The sequence below is a fragment of the Pseudorasbora parva genome, chromosome 2, assembly GCF_024679245.1.
Source record: "Pseudorasbora parva isolate DD20220531a chromosome 2, ASM2467924v1, whole genome shotgun sequence".
Lineage (NCBI taxonomy): Eukaryota > Metazoa > Chordata > Actinopteri > Cypriniformes > Gobionidae > Pseudorasbora > Pseudorasbora parva.
The window spans coordinates 14,006,788-14,029,142 of NC_090173.1; the positions used below are offsets into that span (position 1 = coordinate 14,006,788).

A 22,355-nucleotide genomic window follows, 5' to 3' on the forward strand; every position below is an offset into this window, starting at 1 on the left:
ACACTTGGTCCTATGGCGATGTGGGTATAAGCGTTCTCACAGCGTTTCGACGCAGCTCGAGTTCCCCGAAAGGGAACGTCTCAGGTTACGTATGTAACCCTAGTTCCCTGAGGGAACGAGACGCTGCGTCGCTCTGCCATACTCCCGGCGTGTCCGTGATCACTTACTTCAGGCTTTATCAGAAGTTAGTTCCTGTTTGTTTTCACGGACGTTTTATAGCTTCCGGTCGATGACGTCATCACGCCGACGATCGATCTTTTTTCCGATGGAATGGTTCTACAGGCGCTTCACGACGCATTAACGCAGAGGCGTTCTCACAGCGTTTCGACGCAGCGTCTCGTTCCCTCAGGGAACTAGGGTTACATACGTAACCTGAGACGATTTCCTCTTGCATAACCTCTGGACCAGGTTGTTCCCGGTTTAGTTTGTTTCAGAGGTATTCAAAGCATGTTGAGGCTCAAGTGAGTATAACAGATTTCACATTAAAGCATTAAAACTTTAAGAGTCAAAATGCTCAACTAAAGCAAATACTGGCCACCATAATGGTGACATCAAACCAAACTATTATTTTCAGTGAATGATCAACATCTAAACCTCTGTTAATCTCAGTAAGAATTTATGTAGACATCTGACAGAAATCAAGTCAATCTGGTTTGTAACAAGTAAAGCTGGAAATGCTGTTTGTAGAGCTCTTTAATGACATTGGAGCCTGGCGTCAAACAAATGTTTCGATTTCGACCCAGTTTTTATTTTCAACCAAAATTGGACATCTAAATGACGTTGGGGTCCACGTCCAATAACATTTCTAGCTCAGGTGACCTCCAGTTTGGGGTCATAATATGAGTGCTGTTAGGTTACACTTTAACTCCCTGTGAGACATATTGTTGACTGGGAATCAAATATGAATGCAGCACGGACCAAAACATGTAAACAAACCAAATTGGGACATGATGTCACAAGATGCGTCCCTAAAAAGGTCAAAATATTCAAGCATACCTGTTTTTTTTCTCAGTCATGATGTTGCCCAACACAGTTTGGTGCAATTCAATTAAATTCCATTTATTTGTAGGCTATAGCGCTTTTCACAATACATTTTTATTTCAAGAAGCTTCATAGAAAACGCATGTGTCTACATTACAATTTAAAGTGATTTGTAGAAAAAACTATGTCCAAGGTCTGTATTTCACAAAGGTACATATACAAAGCACACAGTTAGCAAACACTGTATTATTAATCAATGTAACAATTTAAGGCACAAACAATCGGCTAAGTGAAGTAAGAATACATGATGTTAACAATGATTAGGATATATAGAAATTTGAGCATTGGTGCGTATTAATGCAGAGCTACGTCATCTGGATTCCTTGCAGGAGTTGGAGTCATCTCTTCGCAGGTGATGGTCACCTGAAGTACAGGCAGAAGTACTGGTACAGGCATCAGAACTGCATCTCCTTGCCGCAGATCTTGGTTTGTGTGTGACGGAGGGATTCCTGTTGCTGTTTTGATACCTTTACACATTTCACATGAGTTCTCAGCTGGTCAAAATACCATATGTAGGCCACACACATACAGCCAGCACATTTATCCCAGAACCCAGCATTGTTTCAAATGTTTGTTAAGTTCCATCATGAAATATATATGTAATTTCAGCTGAATAATCAGGTTGTGAACACATCCATGTGACTTGAGCTTCGGTATTTTAAGGTTTGATGTTGAAATGCCAATGTGGACACTAAGCAAACCGGGACTAAAAGGAATTTTTGGTCCGGGCCAAACTAACCAAGTGAACTGAACTACAAGTGGGAACCCTAAGAATATAAATCCACATTAAGCCAAATGGGTATGGTGTGCTTCCTCTTAGTGTCCACTTCCAAGGTGAATAATGGATTCAGCACTCGCTTAAGAATGTCTTTATGTGGACACAGGTAGTTTCATTCTCCGGGTCAACTGGAACCTGCATACCTTGAGTAGGCAACATTTTGTGTAATCATCCAAAAGTTCAGGGCATATGTTAACATTGCTTTCCAGAACACAGCCCTGCTCAGAGTTTATTTGAGTCCACAATCAAGAGTGTTAAAGTTAATTAGATAAATAAGTGATTAATTAAGTGATGATTGAGCATTGGTGATGGACACCTGCTGTTAACAATCACAATCACTAAAGGAGAGAGAGAGAGACACAAGAACTACAACTGACTTTAGCCATAGCTTTAGATTAAATCAACTGAAGGTAAATGAACACATTCAATCTCTGAAGTTTCTCTTCTCAGGAGTCTTAGTCCTGTGTCAAATGTGCTTTTTAGTTTGAATCATATTTAGTCAACCTTGTCCTGTTTTCGTTCAGTAAAGTTTGAGTCGACTAAATGTCTAAGCATTTTAGTCAATTTTTCTGTTAAGTTGTTAAAGGGTTACTTCAGCAATTAGCATATGGCTTTGTATCAGTAGAAAGACTGGAGCATATTCAAATGATTGTGCCCCTACACCACCCCCTCATATCCCCCTGAGACAAGAGATTTATGCATTTTATTTATGTAAAAATTCCCCAGATGACGCAAATTGATGATATTTCCGTCATCTGGTGAATTTTTGGCCAAAGGCTAAAGACTACAGCCAGCAGAGGGAGCCATTTCCGCATGTTTTCAACCCGCACATGGGGGATGGGAGATCACACTCACAGCTCAGTTCGCAGCTGCAGGCATTCATGTAAGCGGAAGGGTTTTAACTTCTCAAATTAATTTCTATGAAAGTTATGCTTCCAAAGGCATGAACTGAAACTATGCCAGACTGAACACTCGCTGTGAATGTATGCCGTGAGCACGGTCACGATTACCTCAGCTCTCATCACAAGAGCTCATTCAGCTCATTCATGACGGTAAATGTAATCTGACTCCTGCTGAGTTTGTGCTGTGACACTCACGCGGCAACTCACTCATTACATTGAACAGACACGTTCAGTATTTAATTCTAGTGTCTGTTCTCCAGCTCAGTCACAGAAGGCACCAAACTCAAAAAATAATTTCACATTTCTACCACATTAATGACCCAGTTTAAATACAGATTCATCTTCCTAGAGCTGAAGTACCCCTTTAAGCGGTTTATCTGAATATTTGGTTGATTGTCACTATTGTTGAGATTCATATGCTGATTAATGATGTCTGTAAATGATGAAACAGTTTACATTTATTTTTCTTCTTCTTCTGTGGAATAACAGCTGAACATCAGTTAACAGTTGCGTATATATTAGGGCTGTCGGCGTTAACACATTTAACGCAATTAGCGCAAATAAATTACAGAAGTACATGAAGCTGCGACATTAACGTAATTTCCATCACGCAGTCAATCATAGAAGTTGGGAGTTTATCACAATCACACTGAGCATCTGCACCTGTAACCCTAGTAGGAGTACATTTCCATTCTATTTATTTAACCCGATTCTGCGTTTCTGATTTTAAACTCACAAACAGAGAACCGCAGTTGAGATTGTAAGCCATTAAACTCTGGGAACGTGTTCAGTGATCCAGGAATCTAATTCATTCAAACAGTCCAAAACAGTGCTAATGTAAAGTAGGCAACATCAGAGTGAATAGAGACTCACAGCACACTTTTAGTGAATTGTTCATTCCAGTGTGTGCTTTGCTTTAAAACAAATCATATTCTGCGATTGTTTCTAAAGAGCGCAACTGGTGTCGTACAGTAAGCGCGGGAGAGTCTGTTATATTGATGCACAGAGAACGTGTGCGCACTCTCGTTCTCTGATCATCTTATGCAGCATTCATGTACATTTCAGTACATTCGTGTTGTTTCCACACACATTCAGGAAGGATAATATTGATTTGTCATGTGTGAATGTTAGTGAGGACCGGTTCGCAAACAAATCATCCATTTGAACTGGTTCACCAAATTGGACTTAATCATTCCAAATGGTTGTCTCTCTAGTAAGCACTAATCCACACATTTCTAAAGTTAATCACTTTTTGACGTGTCTGACTCTCTTTCTCTCTCTGACTCGAAATAAACCAACATCCCAAAGTTATTCAGTTAAAAGTACACTGACTTAACCTACTGTTAGAGAACTGATGATGATAATAAATGAGCACAAGCAGCCGATCCGATGATTAACTAAGCATTCGTGCAGCAGAGGGAGCGACGTGGTTGTGTGTAGTAATCGTAGGTTTTGTGTACAGTTTACTTTGGTTATAGCAACAATACAGGTGCGATTAAAACTTATAACTTAAAAATATATATCTTTTGACAGACCTAGTTTATATGTAATCTGGAATGTATTACTATATCCTTATCATTATTTTGGAGTAAATTAAAATGATTTTTTTTTAAACTAAGTATATTAATAAAAAAAAGTGCTTAACAGAATAATTGTTTGTCTTTTTTGATAGTGTAAGTATTATTTAACTTGGAAAATGTGTCAACATCAACATCAAACCAGATACATCTAACGACATTAAAGAAATTAACTTTATCCAGTTGAGTGATGGATCAGTCTAGTTGTCTTTTGTCTAATGATTGCACACAGCTTGTGGGGTGAAGGGTTCAAATTCAGACCCACGACTGGAGTGAGATCCAGATCATCTTCAGACACTCCGGGTGGAGGAGTGAAGTGGAAATGCTGAAGGAGGGAGGTGAAGAACAAGAAGAGCTCCATCCTGGCCAAACCCTCTCCAGCACAAACCCTACGGCCTGAGAGAAAAAGAGATAAAATTCAGCATGGCTACTTTTAAAAGACATAAGGAAAATTATGTCATTTAAAAAGTACTGAAACACTGTCTAAACATTTAAATCAAGTTTAGAGTAAAAGATTCAGTCTAAAGTCAATAATATCAAAACATGACACCTGCAGAGAAGGGCATGAAGGCATCTCGTTTGATCAGCTGACCCTTCTCGTCTAGAAAGTGGTTAGGATTGAAAGTGTTGGGCGTCTCCCACTCATTCTCATCCTTTAACACAGATGTCAACAGCGGCAGAACACATGTGCCCTAAATTTCAGAAGTGCAAAAGCATGATTAACCCTTAAATGCATACCTCGGGTCTTTAGCGACCTGGGACGTAATTCATTATCTCCTCATTCGTTTTTTTTTTTTTTTTTTTTTTTATGTAACTCATTCGAAATTACATATTAACTGTCATATATATCTATGAAATCCTTTTTTTTCTGGGGTAGAACCCCCAGACCCCCCACAAAACAATTTCCCACCTATCTTATTTGGCCTTAGCTGCTACTGACCCACCCACTTTTTATTTGCTTCCGATGCCCATGTGTATATCACATAACAGTCGCTTCAACCTGCGGAAGAAAAATGCGGACTTGGCAACACAGTGCGGTTAAGCTCTGTTGACGTCGCTTCATTGCTCTAATTAGTTGTAGGTCTATCCAATTGATGTCTTTCCTGGTTCGGTTGAAACAGGGTGGTGTGGGTAAGTTTAAGGGTAAAGTTAGGGACAGGTGTGGTGGTGTGGGTAAGTTTAAGGGTAAAGTTAGGGACAGGTGTGGTGGTGTGGGTAAGTTTAAGGGTAAAGTTAGGGACAGGTGTGGTGGTGTGGGTCAGTTTAAGGGTAAAGTCACGGACAGGTGTGGTGGTGTGGGTAAGTTTAAGGCTAAAGTTAGGGACAGGTGTGGTGGTGTGGGTCAGTTTAAGGGTAAAGTTAGGGACAGGTGTGGTGGTGTGGGTCAGTTTAAGGGTAAAGTCACGGACAGGTGTGGTGGTGTGGGTCAGTTTAAGGGTAAAGTTAGGGTCAGGTGTGTTGGTGTGGGTCAGTTTAAGGGTAAAGTTAGGGACAGGTGTGGTGGTGTGGGTCAGTTTAAGGGTAAAGTTAGGGACAGGTGTGGTGGTGTGGGTCAGTTTAAGGGTAAAGTCACGGACAGGTGTGGTGGTGTGGGTCAGTTTAAGGGTAAAGTCACGGACAGGTGTGTTGGTGTGGGTCAGTTTAAGGGTAAAGTTAGGGACAGGTGTGGTGGTGTGGGTCGGTTTAAGGGTAAATTTAGGGACAGGTGTGGTGATGTGGGTCAGTTTAAGGGTAAAGTTAGCAATACAATAATTATATATTACTTTTGTGATATGCTTAGTGGGTTGTATACAAGACTGAAGTAGATGAAAGTAGAAGTTTGGCTAACTAGGGGGTGCCAAAAGAAAGAACAAACCTAAGCAGATGATGCCTTATACAAATTATGTAGGCATTGTTTAAAAAACACAAAAAACAAAACAAAAACAAAATACCTTGACAGATCAGTTTATCTGAGCAATGTGTTGCAACTACCAAATAATTAATTAAATTAGCTGGACTAACCTTCTTGATGAAATATCCATTGAAGTGAACGTCACAGCTGGTCTTATGAGGGATATTCAAGGGAATAATATTAGCCATTCTCTGAATTTCATGGATCACAGCACACGTATACGGTAAGTTCTTCCTGTCCTCTGTTACCGGTTCATGGCCTGCAAGCACCTGGTCAATCTCCTCGTGAACCCGATCTATGACCAATGAGATCACATATAAAGCACATAAAATGCTATGATTTCCGTAAGATCTCTCATATGTGCCGTGATCACTGTGTGTAGTGACTGTTGTGTAGAAATTTTTTTCACCAACAGAGGTGGCTGCAAGCTATAGTGATTACGTGGTCGCTTACCTTTAGCCAAGAAGAACTTTACCTGGATGAGAGTTGAACACTTACATAAAAATTGTTTGTATGTGTTAACAGGATCTGCGTGCAGGATTGTTTTACACATTTTCAACATTACAAAAGTTCTGCCGGCCATCACAACAATAATAATCAACTAAACGATTACACTTACCGCAATTATAGTACATTTGGAAAAGGCAATGAGCCTAAAATGCTAAGGTCTCACATTATATTAGGTGTCCTTAACTATTATGTACTTATTGTGTTCATATTCTATTGCAAAACACTTTTTCTGATATTGAGTTGGGGTATGGGTAAATTTAAGGTTAAAGTTAGGGACAGGTGTGGTGGTGTGGGTAAGTTTTAAAATTAGGGACAGGTGTGGTGTAGTGGGTAATTTTAAGGGTAATGTTATGGACAGGTAGTATGGGTTAGATTATGGGTAAAGGTAGGGGCAGGCCTGGTTGTGTGGCTAAGTTTAAGGGTAAAGTTAGGGTCAGGTGTGGTGGTGTGGGTCAGTTTAAGGGTAAAGTTAGGGACAGGTGTGGTGGTGTGGGTAAGTTTAAGGGTAAAGTTAGGGACAGGTGTGGTGGTGTGGGCCAGTTTAAGGGTAAAGTTAGGGTCAGGTGTGGTGGTGTGGGTAAGTTTAAGGGTAAAGTTAGGGTCAGGTGTGGTGGTGTGGGTAAGTTTAAGGGTAAAGTTAGGGTCAGGTGTGGTGGGATGGGTAAGTTTAAGGGTAAAGTTAGGGACAGGTGTGGTGGGATGGGTAAGTTTAAGGGTAAAGTTAGGGACAGGTGTGGTGGTATGGGTAAGTTTAAGGGTAAAGTTAGGGACAGGTGTTGTGTAGTTTAGTTTAAGGGTAAAGTTAGGGTCAGGTGTGGTGGTGTGGGTAAGTTTAATGGTAAAGTTAGGGACAGGTGTGGTGGGATGGGTATGTTTAAGGGTAAAGTTAGGGACAGGCGTGGTGGGATGGGTAAGTTTAAGGGTAAAGTTAGGGACAGGTGTGGTGGTATGGGTAAGTTTAAGGGTAAAGTTAGGGACAGGTGTTGTGTAGTTTAGTTTAAGGGTAAATTTAAGTGTAAGGGAACAGTCATTATAAATGTAATTGCATAAATTAATTACAGATGTAATTACATACAGGTATTTTAAAAAAGGTAAGTACAATGTAAAAAAAACATGTATGTACACAAAAAGTTCATTGTATCAAATGATTAATTTAAATGTTAGTACACAGACATTATAAGGCCACCTAAAATAAAAAATAAAAACTATATAATATAATTTGGGATATATAAAGAAACATTTACAAAACCACAAATATGAAATAACAAGAAAAAAAAGTGAAAATTAAAATATTAAACACAAATTGACCATGTTTAAAATATTTGTTAAACACAGTTTTATATTAATTTTATTTTTGAAAAAATCCATAATTTTGTTATACCGTTTTAATTTGTTATTTTTGGTAAATCGTATTAAAACTAGTGTGGGACAGTTTTGATTACAAACATCAATCAAATAATTTTATAATAATTTGTCAAATGTATACTGTTATTGTTATTTAACAGAAACATACAACAATGTATTAAATTATAGCTAACAAAAAAAACAAAAAACACTTGAACTCTGAACTAAGGGAAATCTCCCCGGTTTCCATTTAAAAAATATGCACACCTTATTTTAAGATAAATATGAAGGTGTTGGTTTGAACAGCATAATTTTCAATTTGGACACCTAACCTTGTATATGAGGATATTTGGCCATGAGCATCAGACCCCAGCGCAGTGTCATACCAGATGTGTCAGTACCAGCAGTAAACAGATTTGACAAGGTGATGAGTAGATTGTGATCGTGGAAATGTAAATCAGATTCCTGCATGAAGCATAAAGCACATTCTTCATTCTTAAGGTGAGACTTTCAGATCCAATACAAAGAAACATTTACACTGATGAGCCAAAACATAATGAAGAGTCACAGGTGAAGGCAATATCGCTGATCATCTTGTAACAAGCTATGTCTTAATCTTTGCAATCAAGCAAATGTCTATAATCTTTAATGTTTTTTTTTATATATATATATATATATATATATATATATATATATATATATATATATATATATATATATAATGAGAAGGAACCTTTTAAATGTTCATTCTTGTGTTACACAGCACGTTTTAGCTTTTGCAAGAACCAGTGAGGTTTGTTCTTATATATTAAGCAGGTTTGTTAATATATATATTTTTAATGTTCGTTTGTTCAATGTTTATATGTGAATAAAGCCCAAATTAAATCTGTTTAAAGTGATCAACACTCTTCAGAAAATGTTGATTTTACCACTCAATTCATATGGATTAGTTTTACGTGAATCAAATTGGTAGTTGCAAAGCTGTCAACTGAGGGACAGAAAGCTCTCTGATTTCATCAAAAGGATCATTATTTGCGTTTAGAAGATGAATGAACGTCCCTTCCGGGTTTGGAATGAATGAGTAATTGATGACGGCTATTAGACGTTGTTAAACTCCAAATTGCTTGCTGGGTGCTGTGTATGGAGCTGCATAGAACTGGACCTTAGAACAGTTGAAGAATTTTAGCAGTATCTAAATGGGCAAAAACGAGGCATAAATTCATATAATAATTTACTTGTTTGCTTTGTTTGCGGATGAGGAAAGCGTCAATGAATCCTCTGCAGTTAAGAGGGTTCAAAGTTCCTCGTAACACGTTCACCTTCTTCTGCATTTCTCCCCTGGTGCTTTCCAGAATTTTCATCAGCAGCCGCCACGACCTAATCCAGGGTCCGAGAGCTGGAAATATGTTGTAGACCTGCAGGTGGAGAAACACCACAACTGTAAAATGCATCTGTATCTGTTTATCTGACATAAAGACATAGAGTTTAAGACCAGTGCTGAAACCAACATGTCCTCCAATCAATACGCCTATATAGGTCGTTTGTCACTTCCTTGAAATACGACCCATATGAGCGTTTACAAAAGTTGCACCCCTATCGACAATATTTTAATTAATTAAGTATGACGCACAGGAGCGCTTTCTAAAGTTTTCCTCCGATTGACAGCAGGACGCTTTCATTTAAAAGCATTTTTCCCTTTTATCTGCTTAACATTTCAGGTTTTGCATAGCTCAGTTGGTAAAGCATTGCACTATACAACAACAACGTGATCATATGATCGTGAGTTTGATCCCAGGGAACACATGTGCTCATAAAGTGTGTATGCACTATAAATCACTGGGTAGGTTTAGGGATGGGATGGGTCCATCCATCCATCATCTTCCGCTTATCCGGGGCCGGGTTGCGGGGGCAACAGTCTAAGCAGAGACGCCCAGACCCACAGCTCATGACCATAGGTGAGAGTAGGAACGTAGATTGACCGGTAAATCGAGAGCTTTGCCTTACGGCTCAGCTCCTTCTTCACCACGACAGACCGGTACATCGCCCGCATTACTGCAGATGCTGCACCGATCCGTCTGTCAATCTCCAGTTCCATCCTTCCCTCATTCGTGAACAAGACCCCAAGATACTTAAACTCCTCCACTTGAGGCAAGAACTCTCCACCAACATGAAGTGAGCAAGCTACCCTTTTCCGACTGAGAACCATGGCCTCGGACTTGGAGGTGCTGATTCTCATCCCAGCCGCTTCACACTCGGCTGCAAACCGTCTCAGTGCATGTTGAAGGTCCCGGTCTGAGGTTGCCAACACGACAACATCATCTGCAAAGAGCAGTGATGAAATCGCGTGGTCCCCAAACCGGACACTCTCCGGCTCTTGGCTGCGTCTAGAAATTCTGTCCATAAAAATTATGAACTGAACCGGTGACAAAGGACAGCCCTGCCGGAGACCAACATGCACCGGGAACAAATTTGACCTACTGCCGGCAATGCGAACCAAGCTCCTGCTCTGGTCGTAAAGGGACCGTACTGCCCTAAGCAAGGGGCCCCGGACCCCATACTCCCAGAGCACCCCCCACAGGGTGCCACGGGGAACACAGTCGAATGCCTTCTCCAAATCCACAAAGCACATGTGGACTGGTTGGGCACACTCCCACGAACCCTCCAACACCCTGTGAAGGATATAGAGCTGGTCCAGCGTTCCACGAGTGTAGTTGTAAATTAAAAACAATATTTTTGCTAAATGGAAATAGGACAAATGGTGGTAAAAAGTTAAAATGAACACGCATTTTGATTGGTAATGATAGTCATAGGTCATTTCATGATGTCAGACGTAACAAGACACGGTCATTATTTTTACGCCAGCTAGAGGGCGCATGACTTTAAAACGTAAATATAGGTCGTAATAAGGTGCTTGAAAAATGACCTATAGAGTCGTATTTTTTTGGAGGACAGGTTGGCCGAAACTGGTCGCTGTTCTCCATTCTTGGCTGCATTGATGCGCAGGGAGTTCTTGCCCAAAGCAGACCATTCCGCTAATCCAAACTGTATGCTAATAGTAAATCAATACTCTTGGACGACAGTGGTCCTGACAGAAATGTCTTTATTATCAACAAGTAGCCAATATAATTGATCACTTTTTTTACAGTTCACATCTTACAGTTCTTGCCAATAGTTTGGTCACCACTATTATGGTGATCGATATTTGCTTAAATTTGGCTCTTTAGCCTTGACTTTCTAATGTTAGTTAAGTAAGTCAGGGAAAAAACTAACAAAAAAAGTCAAGTCTAAAGAGCCAAATTAAAGCAAATAATAATCACCATAACAATAACAGTGACCAAACTATTAATTTCAAACTTCAACATCTAAAACTATTTTAATCTCAGTAAGAATGTATGAACAAATATGCCAGAAATAAAGTAAGCTAATGTTGTTTTGGGAGTTGTTTATTGTCTGGGTTTAATGATCTCTCTCTTATCACTAAACAGGTTTAGATGTTTTTTTAGAGATTATGATCTTACCTTTCAGGAGAACATTCTGGTAACAATAACACATCACAAGAACATAACATTATGTTCTAAGAACATTATTAGTACAATAACATTTCTATCTAGGTTGACATAATTTTTGGCCACAGTATGAGCACACAGTGAGTGTGCTGTGAGGTTATACTTTTAGATCACTTTAAACTCACATTGAGACCACGTGGTAGGATCACTGCGAGTTCAAAATGTTGACTGGGTAGTTTTCCCTTTAGCAAAGTGCTCCAGTTTCCCAACATATATGAATACAATGTCTATCATCATTCATTATTTACATGTTTTCTCTCGGACAGATTATTCGTCGCCATGGTTTTCAATACCACTGCTACACCGACGATATCCAGATATATACTGCTTGCCGACCGGATTCTATTTACTAGACCACATCACTATCATCATGTGTTAATGAATTAAAGACCTGGCTCAACTCCAATTTTCTCAGTCTGAATCTGACTAAAACAGAAATATTAATCGTTGGTCGTCCATCACTAACAAAGAATGTTCATAACATTCCCAGACTTGACCTTGAAGCTACTTCAATAATTCCGTCTCCCACTAAATTTGGGTACCATTCTTGATCCTGCACTGGCATTCGACGCTTACATTAGTCAACTTTGTAAAGCGTCCTTTTTTCATCTGCGCCGTATTGCCAAACTTTGTCGGCCCAAAAGACCCTGAAGCACTAATCCACGCGTTCATTACATCTCGCCTCGACTACTGTAATGTTCTTTTTTCCGGACAACCAGCTCACTCTATTTCACGTTTGCAATATATCCAAAACTCTGCCGCAAGACTACCAACTTAAACTAAAAAACTGCCCATATCCCTCCAATTCTGTTCAAACTGCACTGGCTACCCGGGTTATCCCATATCACTTACAAAATTCTTCTGCTTAGTTTTAAGTCACTTGGTTTTTTAAGTCAATGGTCTTGTTCCAGCCTATCTCTCTGACTTACTTTCTCCTTATATTCCCCTTCGAACTCTCCGATCTTCTGGCTGTGACCTCCTCTGTGAGCGGAGATTTCTTTCATAATCTATGGGTAGCAGGTCTTTCTTTGTTACAGCCCCTAAACTATGGAACTCTCTCCCCCTGCCTCTCAGGACAACAACCACGTTACATGAATTTAAATGTAAACTCAAAACACATTTGTTTAATCAGTATTATCAATCATGAAAATGTTAACTTGACATAACAAAAATCAAAATGTTAACTCACTACCAATAATCTGTTTCTAACTGCCCACCATGCTGTCTGTAAGTATGTTTGTTACCTATTTCTTTCATGTTTTATTGTAAATGTAGTGCGATTTGCAAATGCAATCACTCATTACTTGGACTGGGCAAATGTCCACTGCCCGTCTATGTATAAACTTGTTATTTACTGTTATTGTGAAGCGTCCTTGAGCTTGGGAAAGGCGCTATATAAATTAAACGTATTATTATCACTACATCCATATCCCTATCCCTATGGTACGGTGTTGCCTCCAGGCAACATAGTCTATTTTAGATTATTCTTAATTAAATGAAACACCAATGTATTGTTCAAACCTATCCCCGGGAAGAAGAACTCAAATACTAATCAATGAAAGTTTTAAAAAAATGGGTCACATGACCCACAGGGGTCCATTTTGTGTGCTGTATCAGTCATGTGCACAGGTCACATGGCTCCATATTTTCTCCAATGAAAACGGCATTTTTCACTAATTTCCTGTCCAGATAATCACCCACAAAAATATTAGTCACCTTTACTGGTTAGTAAAAAGTATTTTAAAGACCTTTACATTATATATCTTCAAGTGTTTTAGAGTAAACAACAAAAAAAAATTGTGTTGCCTCAAGGCAACATTGTACCACAATGGAATCGCGTAAGGCCATAGCAGACACACTAGGTTGGATACAAATACAGCATATTTGTAAGGAAAAGAGTTAGAATTATCTAAATATATCTGCATTTTTGCACAATATTGTAATGTATGTATAAAAATAGTAATACACATACTATAACTGCATATATTATGATCTGCACATTTTCTATAGCACTCAAAAAAGGTATAAAACACAACTGATGAGGGTGAGGATGAGGTATCGTGTGATGAGGAAGATGAGGCCATAGTGACAATCCGGCAGGGAGAGAGTTAGGGTGAGATCGAAGATAGAGATGAGGATGAAGATGGTTATGATAATATGTAATAATGATAACTTGATGTGATAACTTGATGTAATAACTTGATGTGATGGCTTGATGTAATGGTTTGGTAGTACTTGTGTTCCACAATGGTACAATGTTGCCTGAGAGCAACAGCTGAATTTGAAATGTTACTTTTTATTAAATATGAAATTTGTAATATATTATAAACTGGATAAATGTGTTTGTTCAGGTCTCTGGTTAAAGAAATTGATTTTTTCAATGAATATATTTATTTTTTTCTACATAAAAAAGGTAAAAAGTTTAAATGTTTCCGTTGTGGTACAATGTTGCCTTGAGGCAACAAACTTTAAAAAAAAAAATAATAATAATAATGATTTTTTTTTTTTTTTATTGCTATTGTTAAAGTGTCCTATTTTAAGCAGGAAAAAACACCACAAAATTGTTTTTCCTCATTGAAATCATATTGGGTACCATAGAGGGATTTTTTATTCTACTCACATGACTTTTTTTTAAGAAACTACGGGCCTACAGACTGAACATGTAACACACATGACGTCATCATTTTCATACACATGCGATTTTTGAAGTTTACAAAGAGACGATAACAGTACAAATTTTTTAATAACTTGCACTCAAAAGTCTGTTTTCAGGCCCCAAAAACAGGTACATGTACATGAAATGCATATTGTGAAAACTCAAAAATAGGAACGGCACCAAAAACACTGCTGAATACCTGTATCATAACTGAACCAGCCATGTGGATGATCTGGTTTGACCTTTTCACCATATCCTGAAACTGCGGGTCGTCATATTCAAACCGTTTTCCATAAACAATAGCTGAGATGATGTTGGAGACAGCGTAATTCATTGGGTCAGTCGTATCAAAGGGATTTCCTGCAAGACATATACGAACAGAGAGAAGATATAGTAACCCTGTGTTGGAACCGGCCGCTCTAAGCGGGACTCGAACCTGGATCATGAAAGTCGGACACTCTAACAAGGAGGCTAAAAGCTGCAACCTCTAGTGTCAGTCTCTAGTGCATGTCTTGAGATCAGAGGAGTGAGGTTTACTCACACAGTGACTAATATCTGGCCTCCGTTACACTCACCCCCCCTAAATCTCACTCCTATCCGGGTCACAGCACCAATGTAACTCCCCCTGTTCGGCCAGCTCACTTTAACTCTATCAACGTCAGCACGTTCTGCTGGATTTTTCCTCATAACAGCGTAAAACAACTTAAAATACTTTTCTGGCCTTACAGACATAAAGGATGTGTAGGCATAAAAGATGCCTTACAGACATAAAGGATCTCCATGAGGTCCACTCAGAAATGCGTCCGGAAATGAACGCAGTGAATACTTGCTAAACACACATGACAGTAATATGTAGTGATATGGGTCAGTTTAAGGGTAGGGTTAGGTGTCAGGGAAGTGCAAGCTGTGTAATTACAAATGTGACTACAGAAATGAATTACAGATGTAATTACATGTAGGCACTTTTTCAAATGTAAGTTCAGTGTAAATACATTTATGTACACTAAGTGCATTGTCCCAAATTATTAATTACAATGTTAGTACATAGTAGTTAAGGCCACCTAATATAAAGTGGGTCCAATATGTTTAAATGCTATTTCTAGGGCTGGGACGCGATTAAAAAAAAATCGAATTAATTAGAGGCTTTGTAATTAATTAATCGAAATTAATCGCATTTTAATTGCATATAAATATTTGACCTGAGAACAGTGAGAAGTAATTTTTCACATGGATTTTTACTATACCATTGAATAATAACTGAATACATAAGCTTAATCAACAAAATATTGTTTATTTGTTTCAGTCCAGCAGACCGGTGCAATGTTTGCCATTAAGTTTAGCAAAAGCATATTTGTGATATTTTAGGCTCGATGTGCTGCGGTGATACGCAAATTCCTTGTTGTATAGCTTGCACACAACCATGCTCTTGTCGACGCTTCCATCCATTCGTTTTTTAAAACAAAATTTCCCATCCACGGGGCCAAGCAAAGCGGTTTTATCAGCTTCTTCGTTCATGTTCACTATGGTTTGTTGTTGTCGTGACTCGTGAACGCTAGCTGGTGTTCCAGTATAATCGGTCCGTCGAAACTCATTCATTGTAAAACGTTCCGCGGTGCAAAAATAAGTGTGGTTAAAATTATGTTATTTATTTTTTTACGTAATTAATTAATGCATTAAAGTCCCGTAATTAATTCATCTTAATTAACGTGTTAAAGTCCCGGCCCTAGTTATTTCATCTATGCATCCTATATCAGTGGTTTTCAAACTTTTTCAAACTTTTCTTTTTTCTTTTTCTTTTTTTTTTTTAAATTTCGCAACCCATATACAGGCCTACAACCATTTACATTCAAATAAGTCAAGCCAATCATAACAATCCTTGTATACAATGGGCAATTTGACTGTATTCTCCATTCAGCCACTAGATGGCACACATATTCAGCACTTTTCCACACAACTGCTTTTGATCCTTATTGCGTTCGCAACGGAAAGTTGATTCTGCACTAATTTGATAGCTAGACATATCTATGGGACGCTAATTAACTGGTTAACCATGAACCGAGTTTTCAGAGAGAGAGAAAAACAGGTAAGTCACGTATAAGTTTTTATTCATACATAAGATTGCATTCAGAAATAATACCAGTAAATAAAGCGAAATAATGTACACTACAAACATTTAACACTACAAACATAGGTTATATTAGTTCCCCTCACTCCACAACAAATCCTTCAAATTTAATGTTATTCAGAACAGTAGGCTATAACTATATAAAGCTGAAATAATTTAACGAGTAACTGAAAGTAACCAGCGTTAGACTCACGTAGCCTAACTCCCTCATTGGAGTCCAAATGTTTTCATATTCGTGATGTATTTGGATGCTAAACCATTATTTATTATAGGCTTTGGCTACTTAACTCGCGTCCCAATATTGATGGGGAAAAAAATCATCCTCTTCACATGCGCAAAAATGTGCTTGACTTGAAAATAGAGACCTGCACTCAACCCAACGCATATAGAGTGCGGCGCGGGACTGGATTTGATGGCTGAGGTCGGGCAGTAAGGTACTCGTGTGTGTGCGGATTTCGGGAGAATAAAACCATTTGCATGACTACCGCAAAAGAAACAAATAAATTGTTATAAAATAAAAAAATAAAAAACAATTTACAGGTGGAGGCAGAGTATAACAAGTTTTTGCTGCGTTGTGCAATACAACCAATATATTGGTTAAACATAGTATGTTAATTTCTAGAACGCAATGGCCAAACCGATGCATTTAAGAGAGTTTTTCACGCAGTGCTGAATTATGTATGCTGACAAATCCTCTGATTATAACAAAGAAAGTTTAGACATTATGAAATATTCATTGTGCAGCCATTTTTATTGATAACAAGGCTTTGTGAGATCGCGTTGAACTGAGATGCTTTTTTGGAATCATGAAGGTAGCGTGCACTTTGCGCGTATTCTGCCACGCCAAACCATGCATGCACTAGCTTTTACGTTAAATTACTTGAAATAGTGTCATGGACGTAAAGAAAAAAAAGAAGAAAAAAAACTATGTATACTTGCGGACAGGAGCGGGACAAAACATGAATGTTGCGAGCGGGTGTCTACTTGGAAACACCTCAGTGGAGCAGTGCTCACGTAGCCTGACAAGCCAGACCCACATCAAGATGTTTGGTCCGGAAACTCACCATTGACAGGGCTCAATCCGAGGGGCGGATAAACGGTTGTCTTTCAAACTCCCTCTGCACGCAATAGGATAGCGCTACACTAACCAGAGCAACGAAGGTGAAACAGAGCTTGTTGATAGATTAAACATTCACCGTATCCGGTCGGCTAAACTCCGAACACAACTTCTCTTTTTAAGAATGACTTCAGTGCCGTTCTTTGCTCTTTTCTCAGAGAAAAGCTTAACTCCAAGTCTTCCAGAATCGCGGTCAAAGCTGATTCGAAAGACCGCCGCCGTTCGCCAGTTTCTGTGTTTACTAGAAGCACGCAAACGCAACTCGGCCGTCGTCATTATGGCCCCGCCCGCCGACTGAATACACGATGTGATTGGCCGGTCCAGATTGTGAGGAATACAGCTCAGAAGGGGATTAAGAGTTCCTAGACGACACTTGCGGGCAGATTAAATTTGCTGCCGCTAGGGTGCGTCTAGATTTCTAGGCTAGTGCTCATGCTGAATGGCACGAATTGTTGGCTACTACTGACTATTTAAACTGAGCTGTGCAACTTTTTATTTATTAGGTTGGCTATTTTATTTTGATAATGAACTGACTGTTCGCATGTTGTGTGCTCGTAAGGTACCCCTGCGCAGAGCCGACACAAATCAAATCTGTAATGGTCATCCAGATAATGAGAGAAGTACATTGTTCAAAATTGCAAAAGTGTTTACTTACATTGTGCTATTGTAAAATATCATAAAGAAAACAAGATTTGCTTTCTGTCGTCTAGGTTTCCATTCCGTGAACTTGTTTGGAGGAGCGTCGCACGATAATGAACCAGATGATGTTGTTCAGATGATGCAGTGTGTGTTTGTTGTATTAATTAGAGGATAAATGAGCCTAGACCTATTGATTCATGTTTGAAACAAGGACCCATACAATCTCCTGAGGAATTTCCAACCAGGAAATCCCAACAATCTCATTGGTCAAGTCTACCCCAGGAGATTGTGACTACTCCCAGAGCTTAAAAAAGAGACAGCTCAGATCCACTCCCTCTCTTCTTTTTATCCCTCATGGACATGACACGCGCCTGTGGGCTTCTGCCCTGCAGGCCACCAAACAGGCCACCAAACTCCTTAAGGAGTTTCTTTGTGGGACCATCAGGTCTCCTGTTCCACACACATATTTGACTCGATGTGTATGGAACAGGAGACCTGATGGTCCCACAAAGAAACTCCTTAAGTCCTACACACACAGCAAGGATGCCACCACATGGCCAGGAGGGTGCCCACAGGCCCCAACACTTCATGTGGACCTTCTTCTACCATCAGAGTCTTTGAAAGTTCACCGTCATTCCTTCACTCAACACAAAATAAATTGTGCCTTTCATAATAAAGGCGTCTAGAGGATGATGGACAGGTGCAGGGAATCTGGGGAGAGAGGGAGAGATAACGAGGAAGTGTGTTCAGGTGGGGGACAGGGAGAATCATGGGAACCGCAGTCCAGGACAGGTGTGTGGGATCAGGGTTCAGACGGTTGAGCAAGGACTGAACCTGGGTCCGCTGGCATGAGACTCAAACACTTTACCAAGAAGGCTAAAGGCTGCAACCTCTAGGATCAGTTGCTAGAGTGTCTCTTGAGATCAGAGAAGTGAGGTTAACTCGAACAGCGACTATAGCTGGCCTCCATTACATAGAGTAATCTAATATTTAGAAAAGCATGCCATTCACTCTATCAGTTGCTTTACCCTGAAACTTCTCAAGCACTTCCCGCAGATAACGTGTCTCATCAATAATTTTCTCTTCGCTCAGTTTCTTGCCCATTCCAAAATCTCGAAGAGTTGAGATAGCAAATCTTCTCATTTCCTTCCAACTGTCGCCATTGGCAAAGATTATTCCTGTGGAGAAACATTTTGTATTCATAAATCACCAAAGAGGACGATGGGTGCTGATCTACTCCACCAGAACCTATTTGATGATCAGGTAAATAAATCATTAACAACAATAAAACATTGTGGAAGAGTTCCCTTATGAGTTCCCCTCTGTTAAAAAAAGTAAACTAGTAAGGTTTTTTTTTTTTTTGCTCTATAATTAATCTCAAGCATCAGTGCACATCATGTTGTCTCATATTAGTCAGGCTGATGTTTTACCAAATCCTTGATTGACGTCGTGGAATATGGGGGTAATGTCTCTTTCCCCGAATTCTTCCGCCTGGTTCACAAGTGCTTGTTTGACTGTTTTGTGTCCGGCCAGAACCACAACCTTCTTGCGTCCAATATGCACTTTGAACACTGGGCCGTATTTTTTGGACAACTGTGAAAAAATGTTGCATAACTTACTCATGCATTGATTTTTTTTTTTTTTTATCTGTCAGCAACTGAAATTTTGAAAGTGGAACTTAAAATATGGGAAAGTTTCTTAGTCATTGATTTTTACTTCAAATGCAAGCTTATCTAGATATATACTCTTAAAATAAAGGTTTTCACAGTGACGCACTTATTAAAAAAAAAAACTTTTGTGGAATGGAAAGATCCCATGGATTTTAAAGCTTCTTAGTGGAACAATCAATACCAATAAAGAACCTTTATTTTTAAGAGTTAACAGAGATTGTAATCATATACATGACAGGAAAAGTATATAATGTCATATTATATGAAATCATTCATCCAACTTTCAAGTAAATGTGATCACTGGAATTTAGTACTTGTTGCACTTCCTTCAAAAATTAAATATTGTTGGAACTAATAAAATCACCTACACTGTAAAAAAAAAATATTTAGAAAAAAAGTTAACTGGTTGCCTTAAAATTTTGAGTGAATGAACATTTTTTGAGATTCGATAACCTTTATTAAAATATTATTGAAAGATTTTGTAAGCATATTGGGTAATTGTCTGTTTTATATTTCTGATGACGCAGTGAAACATGCCAAATAGTGCTATTTTCATGATTTATCAAATTTTTGATGTGGTTCAGATACAATAATATTTTGAGTTTCTATTTATTAAACAAAATTCCTTCATTGTATCAACTCAAATTTTTAATTTAAAAAAACTCAAAATTTTAAGGCAACCTGGTTACTTACTTTTTTAAGTTAAACCAACAAAAACAGTGTAATAAGACTTAAATATCAGATTGTTTTGCGACAAAAGTGATGATAAATCAATGTTTATATAACAAAACAAAATGCTAACATTTTCGTTTTTAGAAAAAAAATAAAAAATAATTATATATATATAATTATTATTTTTTTCAATAAACAAGTCACAAAAACAAGCACTGGAAAACATGGAAAGCAAAGACAAAGTAATAGAAAACTTTTGGATATCCTAAGAATGTGTACAGGATTTCTACTGGGATTCTATCATAATTTGTAATGACTTAAAAAATGGTCTTGTCTTTCTGGAATCTGAATATATCCTGTTAGGATCCACTATAACAAAAAATTACCACAAGATACAGAAACATACTTCCCAGAGGCTCATGTGAAGCTGTCTGAGGTCCAGTAGGAGCAGGTTCCCCAGCAGTGGCAGTGGTTTGGGTCCTGGAGGGTCTCCAGGAGAGCTGGAGCTGAAGGAGAATAGATAGACAACCAAAAACAACAGCACAACAGCAAGTAAAGCTCCTGTGGTGGATACATGCATGAGAAGCGTTTCCACTAAAGCCATAGTCCGAGAGATCTCCACAACTGTGTATTCACAAAAAAATAAAATAAAACATGTGTGAAGGTATTTTTAAGATCAAGGTGTCTTTACATGCTGAAAGTGTAAAGGGAGGAGCTGACCACAATTCACACGACATCAGCTGACCATGTGGACCAGAGTTCACATCTACCTCACACCTCCTCTAAACCAAAACAACCTGTGTGTGTGTGTGTGTGTGTGTGTGTGTGTGTGTGTGTGTGTGTGTGTGTGTGTGTGTGTGTGTGTGTGTGTACTTAAATATATTTTAAAAACAAATATTCTGCCAGAAGTGAACTAAACCTGATAAAACCAAAGTTTCTACACTCTTAGAATTAAAGGTTCGGCCCCACTTTATATTAGGTGGCCTTAAGTACTATGTACTTACATCAAAAAATAAGTACAATGTACTTGCTGTGTTCAAATTGTATTGCCAAACACTTCTGCTGATATTGAGGTGGGATACGGGTAGAGTTAGGGACCGGTGTGGTGGTGTGTGTCAGTTTAAGGGTAGGGTTAGGTTTAAGGGAAGTACCAACTGTGTAATTACAAATGTAACTACAGAAATTAATTACAGATGTAAATACATGCAAGTTTTTTTTTAAAATGTAAGTACAATGTAAAAACATGTATGTACACAATAAGTGAATTGTATCAAATGATTAATTACAAATGTTAGTACATAGTAGTTAAGGCCACCTAATATAAAGAGGGTCCAAAGGTTCTAAATGTTCTAAAGACTTTATATATTCTCACTCATATTGTATCCATTTAGTTATTAATTATAATTACATAATTCTATAATTACTTATTTTAATTACATTTTATAAATGAAACAACTTGTATACATACCCATAAACCGCTTTACAAGTAAAAAAGTAAATTTGCATTACTTAAAAAAATGACCCTATTTGCTTTGTTAGCACTGGCTTTAGAGTGAACAATTAATCTGTGCAAGTTAATACACATTAAAACAGTTTTCTGTGGTAATCTTTAATCAAATTCTGACAAGTAACTTCTGGTCTGGAATGGCATTCCTTCTTAAATTACGTCAGTTTGACCGCTTAGGTTTGAAAATCCTTTACCACTCCCCTCCAACCGTTAGTCTGCTATGAGCGAGAGATGGCAAGGAGGAGCGCTGAAGTGAAACTTAAAAAAGATAATTAAATGTCCTAATTTAACTCAGGCCTAATCCTGGCTTGATCTAGGCCCTGACTGTGAAATCAGGCATTTATATTCTTTCTTCTTTTA

General features: G+C 38.5%; 1 protein-coding gene across 2 annotated transcripts; it reads right to left on the reverse strand.

Annotated features, from left to right (window-relative positions):
- Positions 1-1,019: 1,019 nt before the first annotated feature.
- Positions 1,020-21,174, reverse strand: cyp2k8 (cytochrome P450, family 2, subfamily K, polypeptide 8). 2 transcript variants are annotated; one of them, XM_067456451.1, is made up of 9 exons: positions 20,895-21,174; positions 19,577-19,739; positions 19,175-19,324; positions 14,465-14,625; positions 9,363-9,458; positions 8,376-8,508; positions 6,300-6,484; positions 4,849-4,990; positions 1,020-4,694 (listed from the first exon to the last, which is right to left on the reverse strand). In XM_067456451.1, the coding sequence occupies exons 1-9, from the start codon at positions 21,090-21,092 to the stop codon at positions 4,474-4,476; spliced, it is 1,449 nt and encodes a 482-aa protein (XP_067312552.1). In that variant the 5' UTR covers positions 21,093-21,174; the 3' UTR covers positions 1,020-4,473. The 2 variants fall into 2 exon arrangements, with proteins under 2 accessions (XP_067312552.1, XP_067312547.1); XM_067456446.1 differs by having other exon boundaries at positions 1,021-4,694; positions 9,279-9,458.
- Between the last annotated feature and the right edge of the window lie 1,181 nt (positions 21,175-22,355).